General features: G+C 38.5%; 1 protein-coding gene across 1 annotated transcript in view; it reads right to left on the minus strand.

The window, feature by feature from the left end:
• The window catches only part of LOC128652433 (acid sphingomyelinase-like phosphodiesterase 3b), a 150,252-nt gene that overhangs the window by 75,981 nt on the left and 57,479 nt on the right, over nucleotides 1-16,792 (minus strand). Inside the window, exons 9-10 of the mRNA XM_053705372.1 lie at nucleotides 14,352-14,495; nucleotides 10,132-10,304 (exon numbers count right to left, since the gene is read on the minus strand). Coding sequence (XP_053561347.1) covers nucleotides 10,132-10,304; nucleotides 14,352-14,495 — 317 coding nt within the window. The remainder of the gene's footprint in view (nucleotides 1-10,131; nucleotides 10,305-14,351; nucleotides 14,496-16,792) is intronic.

Here is a 16,792-nt window from a genome sequence, read left to right on the forward strand (position 1 = left end):
CACATACCCCTACTCTAACCCAAACCCCCCTTAAATAAACCTAACACTACCCCCCTGAAGATCTCCCTACCTTGAGTCGTGTTCACCCAGCCGGGCCGAAGTCTTCATCCGATGGGGCAGAAGAGGACATCCAGACCGGCAGAAGTCTTCATCCTATCCGGGCAGAAGAGGACATCCGGACCGGCAGACATCTTCATCCAAGCGGCATCTTCTATCTTCATCCATCCGACGAGGAGCGGCTCCATCTTCAAGACCTCCGGTGTGGAACATCCTTCTTCCCCGACGACTAGACGATGAATGACGGTTCCTTTAAATGACGTCATCCAAGATGGCGTCCCTCGAATTCCGATTGGCTGATAGGATTCTATCAGCCAATCGGAATTAAGGTAGGAAAAATCTGATTGGCTGATTGAATCAGCCAATCAGATTCAAGTTCAATCCCATTGGATGATCCAATCAGCCAATCAGATTGAGCTTGCATTCTATTGGCTGTTCCTATCAGCCAATAGAATGCGAGCTCAATCTGATTGGCTGATTTAATCAGCCAATCAGATTTTTCCTACCTTAATTCCGATTGGCTGATAGAATCCTATCAGCCAATCGGAATTTGAGGGACGCCATCTTGGATGACATCATTTAAAGGAACCTTCATTCGGCGAGTAGGCGTTGGTGAAGAAGGATGGATCCGCGTCAGCTGGAAGAAGATGGCTCCGCTCTGGATGGATGAAGATAGAAGATGCCGCTTGGATAAAGATGTCTGCCGGTCCGGATGTCCTCTTCTGCCCGGATGGGATGAAGACTTCTGCCCGGCTGGGTGAACACGACTCAAGGTAGGGAGATCTTCAGGGGGGCTGGTAAAAGAGCTGGTTACTTTTTTAATTTAGAATAGGGTAGGGACCTTTACTATTTTGGGGGGCTTGTTTATTTTATTAGGGGGCTTAGAGTAGGTGTAATTAGCCTAATATTCTTGTAATCTTTTTTTATTTTTTGTAATTTAGTGTTTTGTTTTTTTTGTAATTTAGTTTATTTTATTTAATTGTATGTAATTGTAGGTAATTTATTTAATTCATTTATTGATAGTGTAGTGTTAGGTTTAATTGTAACTTAGGTTAGGATTTATTTTACAGGTGACTTTGTAATTATTTTAACTAGGTAGCTATTAAATAGTAAATAACTATTTAATAGCTATTGTACCTAGTCAAAATAAATACAAAGTTGCCTGTAAAATAAATATAAATCCTAAAATAGCTACAATATAATTATTCGTTATATTGTAGCTATATTAGGGTTTATTTTAAAGGTAAGTATTTAGTTTTAAATAGGAATACTTTAGTTAATAAGATTTAAATTATTTTGTTAGATTAAAATTATATTTAATTTAGGGGGGTGTTAGGGTTAGGGTTAGACTTAGCTTTAGGGGTTAATACATTTATTAGAGTAGCGACGAGGTCCGGTCGGCAGATTAGGGGTTAATACTTGAAGTTAGGTGGCGGCGATGTTAGGGAGGGCAGATTAGGGGTTAATACTATTTATTATAGGGTTTGCGAGGCGGGAGTGCGGCGGTTTAGGGGTTTATTATAGTGGCAGCGAGGTCCGGTCGGCAGATTAGGGGTTAATAAATGTAGGTAGGTGGCGGCGACGTTGGGGGGGGTAGATTAGGGGTTAATAAATATAATATAGGGGTCGGCGGTGTTTGGGGCAGCAGATTAGGGGTACATAGGTATAATGTAGGTTGCGGCAGTGGACGGAACGGCAGATTAGGGGTTAATAATATAATGCAGGTGTCAACGATAGCGGGGGCAGCAGATTAGGGGTTAATATGTGTAAGGTTAGGGGTGTTTAGACTCGGGGTTCATGTTAGGGTGTTAGGTGCAGACTTAGAGAGTGTTTCCCCATAGGAAACAATGGGGCTGCGTTGGGAGCTTAACGGTGCTTTTTTGCAGGTGTTAGGTTTTTTTTCATCCCAAACTGCCCCATTGTTTCCTATGGGGGAATCGTGCACGAGCACGTTTTGTCAGCTTACCGCTACCGTAAGCAACGCTGGTATTGAGGGTTGAAGTGGCGGTAAATTATGCTCAACTCTCCCTTTTTGGAGCCTAACGCAGCACCTCACACAACTCTAAATACCAGCGTTGTCTTAAGGGTGCGTTGGGAAAAAAAGCTGCGTTAGCTACGCGGGTCTTTACCGACAAAACTCTAAATCTAGGCGATAGTGTACAAATGTTCCCATCTGTCAGCTGTACTTGTGGATTTTGAAAATGCTGTACTCTCTATGGTCTTGGTGGAACCATAAGCTGTGATATTCTTACCATTAGATCTGGTTAAATGCAGGATTTAAGCTTGTTGGTATGCATTTCAAAATTAAGTCAGCTGTAGAGTAAACTGAACAGTTTTAAGTTAACCTGTCTCATTTCCAACACTGAGCAATCTTAGTCTGAGAGTATAACATGTTATGCAGATGTAAAAATATTAGATAAAATGCCTCCTTGTACCTGGAAAGTCCTTGCATAAAGGGGCAGTAAACTGGAATGTAATATATATCATTTGTGTATTGAGGAGGAAACATTTCTGCATGGTTTTAAATATAGAATTTCTACAGCATTGTCAAATAATCATAAATACACTGCTGCTAAAAAAATGTGTTTTTATGGACCCCTGGCCCCACCATACAACTACTACCACACTGAAGTTTACAATCTTAAATTGCACAAAGAAATAAAAAACATTTGCTAAGTAATTCCTACCTCCTCTGCAAATGAAAGTGATCAGCCGTCTGACTCAGGCACACACTCTACAAACAAAGTGCCAAGTCTGTCTCACACTGTGAATAGTGGTTTAGTGCACACTCAGAAATCCTCTCAAATGCTAATACTTTACTCCTTGTAATAACATTTCCCATGCTCAATTAGCACTCTGCTGTTTTTTTTTTTTAGTTCTTGCCTCATGGGGCCCTCTAGCCCATTGGGCCCCTGACAGGAGTCACCCCTGTCACCCCCTGATGGCGGCCCTGCTCAGTTGGATTCGATTATTTCAACTGTCACTGGGGGGAAGGGAGTTTTTTTGCCTCAGGATCAAAGACCTAAGGGTAAATCTAAAGCTTTTAACCGTTTTCGTTCCTTTCGACAAAATAAGGAACAGTAACCCAATCCTTCCCCCAAAGAATCTGGTTCCAATTGAAAACCTTCTTCAAGTTGGAATAAATCCAAGCCGATTAAGAAACCAAAGATAGCCCCCAAGTCTGCATGAAGGTGCGGCCCTCATTCCACCTCAGCTGGTAGGGGGCAGATTAAGATTCTTCCAAAGTATTTGGGCAGATTCTGTACAAAATCAATGGATTCAAAGTATTGTCTCTCAAGGGTACCGAATAGGATTTAGAGTAAAACCTCCTGTGAGAAAAATTTTTCTCTCATGCATCCCAGCAAATCCAGTAAAGGTTCTGGCTTTTCTGAAGTGTGTTTCAGACCTGGAGCTTTCAGGGGTAATCATACCAGTTCCGTTTCAGGAACAGGATCTGGGGTTTTATTCAAATCTATTCATTGTCCCAAAGAAAGAAAATTCATTCAGGCCAGTTCTGGATCTGAAAATTTGTGCCAAGTTTCAAAATGGTGACTATAAGGACTATTCTGCCTTTTGTCAAGGTCATATGTCCACGATAGACTTACAGGATGCATTTCTTCATATTTTGATTCATCCAGACCACTATCAGTTTCTGAGATTCTCTTTTTTAGACACGCATTACCAATTTGTCACTCTTCCATTTGGCCTAGCGACAGCTCCAAGAATCTTTTCAAAGGTTCTTGGTGCCCTACTCTCCGTAATCAGAGAACAGGGTACTGCGGTGTTTCCTTATTTGGACGATATCTTGGTACTAGCTTAGTCTTTACTTTCTGCAGAATCTCACACAAATCAACTAGTGTTTCTTCAAAGACATGGTTGGAGGATCAATTTACTAAAAAGTTCCTTGATTCCTCAGACAAGGGTCATCTTTTCATGTTTCCAGATAGATTCAGTGTCTATGACTCTGTCTCTAACAGACAAGAGATGATTAAAATTGGTTTCAGCTTGTCGGAACCTTCAGTCTCAATCATTCCCTTCAGTAGCTTTGTGCATGGAAGTTTTAGGTCTCATGACTGCAGCATCGGACACAATCCCCTTTGCTCGTTTTCATATGAGACCTCTCCAGCTTTGTATGCTGAATCAATGGTGCAGGGATTATACAAAGATATCACAATTAATATCCTTAAATCCCAATGTTCGACTCTCTCTGACTTGGTGGTTAGATCACCATTGTATAGTTCAAGGGGCCTCTTTTGTTCATCCATCCTGGACTGTGATCACAACAGATGCAAGTCTTTCAGGTTGGGGAGCTGTCTGGGGATCTCTGACAGCACAAGGGGTTTGGAAATCTCAAGAGGCGAGGTTACCAATCAAATTTTTAGAACTCCGTGCTATTTTCAAGTTTGGCCTCTGTTGAAGAGAGAACCGTTCATTTGTTTTCAGACAGACAATATCACAACTGTGGCATATGTCAATCATCAGGGTGGGACTCAAAGTCCCCAAGCTATGAAAGAAGTATCTTGGATACTTTCTTGGGCAGAATTCAGCTCCTATCTAATTTCTGCGGTTCATATCCCAGGTGTAGACGATTGGGAAGTGGATTATCTCAGCCATCAGACTTTACATCCGGGGGAGTGGTCGCTCCATCCAGATGTGTTTTTTCAGATTGTTCAGATGTGGGGTCTTCCAGAAATAGAGCTGATGGCTTCCCATCTAAACAAGAAACTTCCCAGGTACCTGCCCAGGTCCAGGGATCCTCAGGCGGAGACAGTGGATGAGTTAGCAGTTCCTTGGTGTTACCAACCTGCTTATATCTTCCCGCCTCTAGTTCTTCTTCCAAGAGTGATTTCCAAGATCATCATGGAACGATCCTTTGTGTGGCTGGTAGCTCCAGCATGGCCTCACAGGTTTTGGTATGCAGATCTTGTTCGGATGTCCAGTTGCCAACCTTGGCCACTTCCTTTAAGACCAGACCTTCTGTCTCAAGGTCCATTTTTCCATCAGTATCTCAAATCATTATATTTTAAGGTATGGAAATTGAACGCCTAGTGCTTAGTCATAGAGATTTCTCTGACTCAGTGATAAATACTATGTTACAGACTCGTAAATCTGTTTCTAGGAAGATTTATTATCAAGTTTGGAAGACTTATATTTCATGGTGTTCTTCTCATAAATTATCCTGGCATTCTTTTAGAATTCCTAGAATTTTACAGTTTCTTCAGGATGGTTTGGATAAAGGTTTGTCTGCAAATTCCTTGAAGGGACAAATCTCTGCTCTTTCTGTTTTATTTCACAGAAAGATTGCTAAGCTTCCTGATATTTAATGTTTTGTACAGGCTTTGATTCGTATAAAGCCTGTCATTAAATAAATCTCTCCTCCTCGGAGTCTTAATTTGGTTTTAAAGGGACAGTCTACACCAGAATTGTTATTGTTTTAAAAGATAGATAATCCATTTTTTACCCATTCCCCAGTTTTGCATAACCAACACAGTTATATTTATATATTTTTACCTCTGTGATTATCTTGTATCTAATAATCTGCAATCTGCCCCTTTATTTCAGTTATGGCTCCCACGTAACTTCACGTACATGAGCACAGTGTTATCTATATGAAAAACATGAACTAACACCCTCTAGTGGTGAAAACCTGTTAAAATGCATTCTTAAGAGGCGGTCTACAAGGTCTAAGAAATTAGCATTTGAACCTCCTAAGTTAAGCTTTCAACTAAGAATACCAAGAGAACAAAGAAAAATTGGTGATAAAAGTAAATTGGAAAATTGTTTAAAATTACATGCCCTATCTGATTCATTAAATTTTTTTTTTGACTAGACTGTCCCTTTAAAGGCTTTACAGGCTCCTCCGTTTGAGCCTATGCATTCTTTGGACATTAAACTACTTTCTTGGAAAGTGTTGTTCCTTTTGGCAATCTCTTCTGCTAGAAGAGTTTCCAAATTATCTGCTCTTTCTTGTGAATCTCCTTTTCTGATTTTCCATCAGGATAAGGCAGTTTTGCGGACTTCATTTAAATGTCTACCTAAAGTTGTGAATTCTAACAACATTAATAGAGAAATTGTTGTTCCTTCATTGTGTCCTAATCCTAAGAATTCTTTGGGGGAGATCCTTACATTCTTTGGATGTTGTAAGAGCTTTGAAATATTATGTTGAAGCTACTTAAGACTTCAGGAAGACTTCTAGTCTATTTGTTGCCTTTTCTGGTTCTAGGAAAGGGCAGAAGGCTTCTGCCATTTCTTTGGCATCTTGGTTAAAGCTTTTGATCATCAGGCTTATTTGGAGTCGGGTCAGGCCCCGCCTAAGAGAATTACAGCTCATTGTACTAGATCAGTCTCTACTTTGTGAGCTTTTAAGAATGAAGCTTAAGTTGATCAGATTTGCAAAGCAGCAACTTGGTCTTCTTTGCATACATTTACTAAATTCTACCGTTTTGATGTATTTGCTTCCTCGGAAGCAGTTTTTAGTAGAAAAGTTCTTCAGGCAGCGGTTTCAGTTTGATTACTCTGCTTATGTTTAAGTTTTTCCTTTTCATTTATGAGAATAAATTTATATTTTGTATTGTGGATTAATTTTTTCAGTGGAAAATGGCTATTTTTATCCCTCCCTCTCTAGTGACTCTTCTGTGGAGTTCCACATCTTGGGTATTACTATCCCATACGTCACTAGCTCATGGACTCTTGCCAATTACATGAAAGAAAAGATAATTTATGTAAGAACTTACCTTATAAATTAATTTCTTTCATATTGGCAAGAGTCCATTAGACCCACCCTTTTTATGGTGGTTATGATTTTTTTGTATAAAGCACAATTATTTCCAATTTCCTTTTTTGATGTTTTTACTCCTTTCTTTATCACCCCACTAGTTGGCTATTCATTAAACTGAATTGTGGGTGTGGTGAGGGGTATATCTATAGGCATTTTGAGGTTTGGGAAACTTTGCCCCTCCTGATAGGATTGTATATCCCATACGTCATTAGCTCATGGACTCTTGCCAATATGAAAGAAATGAATTTATCAGGTAAGTTCTTACATAAATTATGTTATTTTGTATTGGTTGGTTTAGCCAACCAGCTATGGGCAAGATTACAGATTGAGCGATATTCAGTATTTACAAGTTAAAAGTAAACTGTTTTCGGTTGCGCGCTAACCCAACATGCATAAAAAGCCAAACTTCCAATATTGCGCACATGATAAAGTATAACCCCATAGAAGTCAATAGAGCAAAAAAAGTGGGGAAAAAATACCCAACTTGAGTGCTAACCCGATTTTATATTCTCAAGTGCGCTAACCCGACATGAATATATGAATATTTCACATTCCAATGTTCTTTTAGTGCAAAATATATCTATACTTATATACATGATTATATATAGGTATAGATATTTGCATATATATATATATATATATATGTATATATATATATATATATATATAGGAATATATATTTAAACATACATAGAACATATTCCCTATGTGCAGAACATTGGAATGTGAAATATTTACAGTAAATACATAGTTAAAAACTTTATTAGATATGCATATTGTACAAATATGATTTTACATGTTTTCATCTACTTGACTGCAAAGGGCTCTACTGCACTTATATATAATGTCTATATATGTGTACATGTGTATTTATATGTGTATGTATATATATATATATATATATATATGTCTGTAAATACATATATTCACATATAAATACATACATATCTGTATGTATATATATATATATATATTTAGATATGCAGGGGCGTATTAAGGCATAGGCCAATGAGGCAGGTGCCTAGTGCGACAGATTTTGAGGGGCGGCACTTGCCGTGGCTGCACTGAATATGCGGCTAATCATTTAAAAAAAAAAAATAAACTTGAAAGTGTCACTTCATACACTCAGCCAATTGGATTTATTTGTTGTTTTTTGTTTTTTAACACTGGCGCATGCGCATGGCTTGAGGTGGCAACAGGGGTTAGGAGAAAAAGAAGGAGTCCAGTCAGTGGTGACAGAGACAGCCAGAGACTGATGTGGAGGACTGTCACTTAACTCAGGTAGGGGCGGGCTGAGTCCTGACAGTAGGTAGGAATTATCTCATTAGTGTGCTCTGTGACAGCAACATTTAATGCCTCCTCTGCTAGCGACATTAACATTTTGTTGCCTAATTATTAGGCAATAAAATATTAATGTTGCTAGCAGAGGAGGCATTAAGTGTTAGCTGCCTCACAGTGCTCACTAATGAGAGCGGGCTGGTAGGCTAGGGCTGACAAGGAGCGAGGACAGGAAAGTTACTGTCTGTAAGTGTAGACAGTGTAATGCCTGTTGAGCCAGCAGTCCCGCTTCCTTCTGCCTAATAGCATAGCCGTTTCCTCCCCCCCCCCCTTCCTGGCCCCCCAAGTGCTGTGCAGACATTGCTTTCACTGACAGCATCTGCACGCAGCCACGCAGCTCAAGACAGTAGCAGTGAACGGCACGCTGAAGACAGGGCATAGGACAGGATAATATTGCAGTGAATGTGGTAAGAGGGGATGTCATAGCAATCCCTTGTAAATCATGTGTGCTGCTGCAGGACAGGTCATAAATACCCCCACCCTCCTGCTCACAGCAGAAAGCTTTTTAAACCTCTTTGCTCCCAGAGGTGATGGGCTACTGCTGGAAATATTAGTTATGCTGTTTCTGTGACTGTGCATTGTATATATATATATATATATATATATATATATATATACATACATACATACATACAAGTCCTGGGGGTGAACATTTTCTAATCAAAAGTCAAATTATACCCTGACCCAAAAAATATTATGGCCTAAAAAAAGCCTAAAACCTAGGGGGGGGGGGGGGCAGCAGAATTTTGAGTGCCTAGGGCAGCACCAAACCTAAATACACCACTGTAGATATGTATATGTATGTATCTCTATGTTAGATCCCTTTGCCTGCCTTTTTTTCTAACACCTGAGACCTCATATATTTGAACCTTTGTAAATTTTTTGTGCAATATTTTTTAAAGAAGTTTTACTATGCACTTTTTTTTTTACTCTTCACCATGGAGCTGACAGTAGCTGAATGATAACTCTTCACAGAGAAGTTTCTCTGGTTAGCTGAAGACATTTGAGATAAAATATCTTCCTTTTTACATAGAGATGCTCAGGTGATATTTTCTTGCCAGCTTTCACAGTTATACTGCATCACTTTCAAGTGATTTAGCATACACCCATATGTCCCTTTAATGTAACTGTACCCCAGTAAAGCTTTGAGAGCAAAACAGTGTGCAATTAAGCCCACAGTAGATGCACCATTAGGATAGAGGCCCTGGCTATTTTTGCAAGCAAAAAAATTAAAAACTGCTCAGACGAACGTGATCTTATGTTTGCCTACCATTTATATTTACAAATCTGCAACAAAATAATGTGTGATAATATCAACAGTCTTCATACATGGTACACTAGAAGCAAACTTTATTCATATATCAGTAAAAAGTTACAGGGCACAGCAGGGGGGCTCAAGGGGGGAGCCTTAAACAAACAATCCAACGCGTTTCCTGCCCGTTTCCAATTTTTGTTGTTCAACTTTACATTTTCTATACCGGGAGCTTTGGGAGTGGCTCCTTACCTGTCAGCCAGGCGTCTCCACAGAGATTTGTTTTGCGGTGAACGACACACAGGTACATTTTTTCTTTGCCATGCTGGGACTTTGTTTGTACAGTTCTCGATACATTACACATTATTACTGCTGATGAATGTTATAGCATACCATTGCTTGTCACCGCTTTCACTCTGTCTGACTCTCTTTGATGCATGTTGCTTAGGAATGTTTACCATTAACATTTGACTCACGGATTATACATTGTATCTGTGTTTACTTTATCACAACACTAGCACAACACTAGCAACATTTTCTCAGCTTCCCGCCTTGCCAATAAGGTTGCAGATCCCCTTGTTTAACCATTACATAGTACACTAGGCTTGTGCAGGGTGTGCAATAAAATATGTAATAATTTTAACTGAAAAATGCATATAGTAAAAGCATAAAATAAAGATAACTCATACTTTACCAGTGCATTTACCTTTTCTCCATGTTGGGAAGCATTTGTTAATATATTGTCCAGCCACTGAAACTGATTTCCTGGATCTGACAAACTGGCTGTAGCGTTGTTAGAATCATAATACAAATTAGTGTTCAAGACAATGATTCGTCTTCCAGCTCCTATATTCACAATCTGTTCCGTGTAATATGCACCTGCCAGAGAAAAATGAGTTATATTCCAACAAGCTATTTAAATGAATGCACAAGACAAAAACCCATAGTACTTGTGTTAAAGATTCCTGTTGTGTGGTTTTGGGTAGTGCTTTCTACAGGTTTCCTAATCCAGTATATCAGAAATGGTGAAAAAAACGTGCACTAGATTCTCTGTGATGATATGAAAAAAACTCAGCAGATATTTTCATGGGTCGCTATGTTAATGGCCGTATCACACTCTAACCAGCATTATGTAGTAGTGGTGCACAATTGTCAGGTAACCAAAAGTGCTCCTTACAGCTGATCACAATGATCAGTCACAAATAAGCTTCAGACTTTAGCCACAGCAATTATATCAGTGATATCATAGAGGCATCATTGTTTCTGCTCATTAACCCTCACAGTATCCTCCCCCACTGCAATAATCAAACCACATTGACCACAATGACAAGCTTTCCTATAAGTGACCCTCCCTACCACAGTACCCAAGGAATAACTTCCATGCAGCCCCCAATGCAAACAACTCTTACAACCAATGGATTCATCCATATGACCCTCTCACTGCAAACCCCAGCACCTAAGTAACAATCAGTTGATTTTTCTCCACAAAAAAAGAAAACACTCAATAAAATAATAATAAAAAAAATCCCTTAAGCGCCTTCACTTCACTAGACTAATCAGTAATGATTTAAATTATAACAGAAACAAGAGGGAAAACTGGATTAGGCCTAGATCAACAGGCAAAATGAAGGGTGCAAGGGATTCTGTTCTTGTGACTGCTAGAGGCTGAAAGGGGATTTCTTCCTTTTTTTATTTTTCAGTGGGGGATCAAGGGGAGCTTTAGTTGTTGAGGTATCTCTTAAAGGGACAGTAAACACTATGGGATTTTTATACGAACTGCTTAAAGTAATAGTAAATACTAGTGTTTGAAACACTAGGATTCACCACTGCTACAAATAAACAGGACTTTCAGTCATGAAGTATAAGATACTTCATGCAGAAAGTTCCTTAATTTGCCTGCAGCGTATGCCACACTGAGCACCTCAGGACAGCCGCAGCAGAACACTATTTTTACAATGAGGTGAGGTTTCTACCTCTTAGCCAATAGCCGTGCAGCCCAGTTGGCATTATGCTGTATGGCTAGCACGCTATTGCCTAACATCACCTCACTGATAAAATAGCATTTTTGTGGGTGGCTTGAGGCATATGCTACAGGCAAATAAAGAAGCTTTCAGCATGAAGTATTTTATACTTCATGACTGATAGTCCCCTTTATTTGTAGCACTGGTAAATCCTAGCGTTTAAAAAATTCTAGGATTTACCATTACTTTAATTATGTGTAGTAAAATAAAAACTTTGAAATAAACTTTAATTATTAATTTTGCACCCCTTTTCTGTAGCTTAAGTCTGAAAATAAAGAGCTTTTAAATTCTGATAGATGATGGAGCACATGACAGTATTCACAAGCCTATCCCTGTCACATATCTGTCCCTGATTAGCTTCAACAGAGATAAAATTAAAACAGCAAATCAACAGTGATTTTCCTAACATAATGACTGGCTCCTCCAAATAAGGCAAGCATTGAGTAGAGATGGGTTCTTAAAAAACAATTGCAGCAAACCAGGTGTTATTGCAAAACATGTTTCCACTCACCCACTATGTTAATTTAGCAATCATCATATAATTAATAAATAAGAAGACCTCATTTACATACATTCTATATTAGCTGATCAACATCTATATTCCAAACTAATACATTTTGGAGAGCTAATTATTAGCTGCATAATTACTTAGAGGTGTTTGGTTGTGCTCAAGTGGAATTTGATAGCTGTTGGATTGTTGTATCTATATTATAACCTTCTTGCTATCATTGGTGGATCACACAAGTTCTGGTGCTTTGTTTTCAGGTGTTGAGTTCAGCACTAATTTGATTTGTATGTATACAGTTGTTTCTGCATAATATATACACACATACTGTATATATATATATATATATATATATATATATCCTTATTTAAGATTATTTTTAAAGTCCTCTTATCTAGGTGCAGGTTTGCTTCAAGGGTCCTGTAACTCCGTCCATACAAGTTTCCAAAAAAGCAAAGTAGCAACAGCGCCGTTTCTTTGCTAAGAGTTTATTTTTATAATAGTGACATAAGAATAAAAGCAAACAGCTACATTTCGGGCTTACATGGCCCTTAATCATGCTATACTATACTGGTATCTACCTCTTTATATAGCACCTGTGTGTTAATCATTAACTCTTACTTGGTCAATTTACATGAAATTACACATTTCTTTTACATTGCTGTCATCTAGTGGTCACAAAACGAACTGTGCATATATATATATATATATATATATATATATATATATATATACACATAAGAGATTATAATTTAAATATTAATTTACATTACTATACTATATAAAAATATTTAATATTCAAATGATAAAAATAAAATATACCTAAGCAAAAAAATATTTTATAAAAAGAAGTGTAAATCATAATCTCTGTTTAAACCCATAGGATGTAGAATCCCTAGGTGCTGGATCCACCAAACTTCCCTTTTCCTAAGCATTAACTCTCTATTTCAACCTCTTCTATATTTTGGAATATGATCAATAATTTGAAATCTGGGTTCCAAAATATTTATAGTGACAAATTTCTGTTATCTTAAAAAACCCATTGGTACCTATTAAGTAAATTTTAATCCAAATATAGGTGAGTTCTTGACCCCCCCCATGCGCTCATATAAAAGGGTTAAAAATATCAAGGATATGTTAGTTAGGGCTGATGTTGACAGTAATAAAGAAGAGAGAGTGAATTATTTAACAACATCAAAAAGGTTCTTATCCCTGCCTACATTGCGCTCAATGTAACTCCATGATTAAAGGTAGATATTTTGCACCGATTCACAATAGAATAAAGAGAAAAATAATGGGTTATACACACTTGACACTGTTGTATATTTTTTAAAATGCCCTTGTGGGAGGGGATGTTGGGGAGACTACACACCCCATTAGGGATACAATAAGTGCCTAAAAATTGTCTATAAGAGGTAGAGATATGTCACTGCCAGTGTCTGCCCATTTCACTATAGCAGAGCATTCAGTTAGCCAGCTAAGATTCCAGATTATTGATCAAATTCCAAAACCTTGAAGGGGTGGAAATAGAGAGTTAATGCTTAGCAAAAGGGAGCTTTGGTAGATCTAGCACCTAGGGACTTGACATCCTATGGGTTTAAACAGAGATTATGATTTACACTTGTTATATATTGATTAGGTATATTTTAGTTTTTTAATTTTAATATTACATGTTTTTGGAATAAAGTAATGTAAATGAATATTTAAATTATAATCTCATTGTTTTTTTAATGTATATATATATATATATGCAATACTTTTTATTTCCACTAAACGGCATCAATGTATAAGAAATGTGTAATCTCATGCAAATTGACCAAGTAAGAGTTAATGATTAACACACAGGTGCTATATAAAGAGGTAGATACCAGTATACTATAGCATGATTAAGGGCCATGTAGGCCCAAAAAGTACCTGTTTCTCTTTTTTTGTAGTGACATAAGATTTTTTTTTATTATTATTTTTTTTTTACACAGTGTATAAAAATATTTAATAGAGATGTGCATTCTAAAGTTTTGTGAACCTCCTAATGCCGCTCAGATATTTTTGTTGCCAAATTCATTAATTAATCTTTGCCAATTCAAAATTTTGCATCTTTGCACAAGAATGAATTTGACATGAGGGGCTGCAATCTTCCACATGGTTCATGAAACCTCCAAATGCACATCTCTAATATTTAAAAGGTTTAAATGTCAATGATGCTAACTGCTGGGCAGCACCAGGAAATGTAAAACTATTTATTATTGAAACTATTAAAAGAAAATATTTGCAAAAATACAATGTGTTTTGTCAGTTTATTTCCTTGATAACCAGTGTATTGTTTTTAACTACTTTCAGACGTCTTAGCAAATTCAGACCAAAACATTAAAAATACTGCAGAAAAATAGTTTCAGACCATACCTTTCTGAAAGTTAATTAAAGATTCATTGTTCAGCCAAGGGCTCCATAATTCTGAAATGCGGTTGTAAATGGAGTTATTGTGTGGTGGAAGCTGATTTTTGGGATGAAAATCATGGTTTCCTAAAGCAGAATAAACTTTGGTTGCTGGAGAAAAAAAAATTAAAGTGTTTAGTAAACAAGTTAAATATTTCCAGCCTATATTCCTCACAGCAAGACAGAGTTCTTGTATGCTTTCCATAGAGCTTATTCAAATTACTAGTGAATCATTTGTTAAAGATAACACACATTAGTGAGATATATATCAGTGGCGTCACTAGGGTTGGTGTCACCCGGTGCGGTAAGTTATGGTGTCACCCCCCCCCCCCCCCAGAAAGCAGACACACACAAAAACACAGGCAAACACACATACAAACACTCAGACACACTTAAAACATACTCAGATGCACACACAAACACTCGGAAACACACTCAGACACACACACAAAAACACACACACAAAAACACTGAGACACACACACACAAAAACTCAGACACACACTTACAAAATATGTAAACTGCACTGCATTAATTATAAAGCGCATGCCTAGAGCGGCTCCCTGGCTCAGCAGAGCATCAAATGAAAGATAAACAGAGCACTAAAGAAAAGTTTTAGGCGCAAACTATGAAAATTCTGCTCTCTGACTCTGTTCCAAGCCTGTCAGTGCACAGCCTACCGCTTCTTATGGCCAATCACCTCTGCACTCTGCCCACCCCCAGACCCCCGCCCGCCCTCCTACCTGTTCAGTGTGCACTTAGTGTACCGTAACCGTAATGGTCTGGTGGGCATCATACGTGGCTCCTTCACTTTAAAGACAGTGTCAAACAGTCATGCAGTCAGGTGCCAGGCATCCCCTCATGATTTGCCAGTTCCCGTTTAGAGAGACAGCACAGCAGTGAGTGACTCCACTGCTTCACATGTCACTGAGCAGTGAGCACAGATAGGCAGGCAGGTTTAGGCTAGCAGTGCAACTTTGCAAGCCCCAGGGCATGCCCACAACATTCATAGGGAAATTGGGCAGGGGAAAAGCAAAGTACAGACAAAACTATTTGTTGAAATTGCAGCACTGGCTCAAGGGGCAAAAAAATTGTGTGTCTACATCTTCCCCAGTCCCACCAATGTTCACAAATGCCAGCCCCTCTAATAAAAAAAAAATCTATGCATCTCAACATTGTATTTCTTTGAATTTCAATAAAATTAAAAAAAAAAAAAAAAAAAAAAAAAAAAAAAAAATTTTTTTTTTTTTTTGGTGTCACCCCCTGGAGGGTGTCACCCGGGTGCGGCCCGCCCCCCCCGCCCCCCCCTAGTGACGCCACTGATATATATAGTTCTCCAATTCATTAGTGAATTTAGGCTTCTGAATAATTACATAATTAAAAGTAGAAATACATTTGCAATTATATTCACCACAACTCCCTAAGTGGTTGCATCCTGTCTATCTGTTCAATCAGAAGCCCATACTCTGAGGGAGAATTGACAGCTCTAGGCTCCACTTCTTAAATTGACATGTAAGTTATTTTTTATAGATACATACTATAATACAAATTAAAGGAATACCAAACCCATTTTTTTTCTTTCATGATTCAGATAGAGAATGCAATTTTAAGCAACTTTCTTATTTATTGCTATTATCAATAGCCCGTTTTTGGTTCAAGACCTGGGTAGCGCTTGCTGATTGGTGCTACTCTTGAAAAAGGGAAACAGGGCTGATCCAGGAAGCTATAGACTAGTTAGTCTGGCATCAGTAGTGGGGAAGATACCTGAAGGGATTATATTGATAAGTATATTTGTGTAAACAAGATTATGGCATCTATTTATCAAGCCATCATCCGCAAATATGCTGGAATTCCGCAGCGTATTTGTGGCGAGCCTGATTCCCCTTAGTTATCAAACCCTACAAACCGGCAAAAGTAGAATATAGTGACGTAACATACGATCCGCCGGACTCAGTCCGACACAGATCGATGTTTACATCACTACAGATGTTCTGGATGCAAATTCGGCACAATCTGACTACTTTTGCTAGTTATCAAATTTCTACCAGGTACGCTCGCCACTATTCCGGCCCAGCGTACCTGGTTTTCAATCCGCCGCCCTGGAGGCAGCGGATGCCATAGGAATCAATGGGAGTCTGAAAGCAGCGAAAGCTTATGTTTGCTGATGCCCGATATCCCATTGATTCCTATGGGAACGTTTACACCTAACACCCTAACATGTACCCCGAGTCTAAACACCCATAATCTGCCCCCCCCTACACCGCCGCCACCTACATTATACTTATTAACCCCTAATCTTCCGCCCTGACACCGCCGCCACCTACATTATACTTATTAACCCCTAATCTGCCCCCCCTACACCGCCGCTCACAGACCCCGCCGCAACTAAATAAAGTGTTTAACCCCTA

The sequence above is a fragment of the Bombina bombina genome, chromosome 3 (assembly GCF_027579735.1).
Source record: "Bombina bombina isolate aBomBom1 chromosome 3, aBomBom1.pri, whole genome shotgun sequence".
Taxonomy (NCBI): Eukaryota; Metazoa; Chordata; class Amphibia; order Anura; family Bombinatoridae; genus Bombina; species Bombina bombina.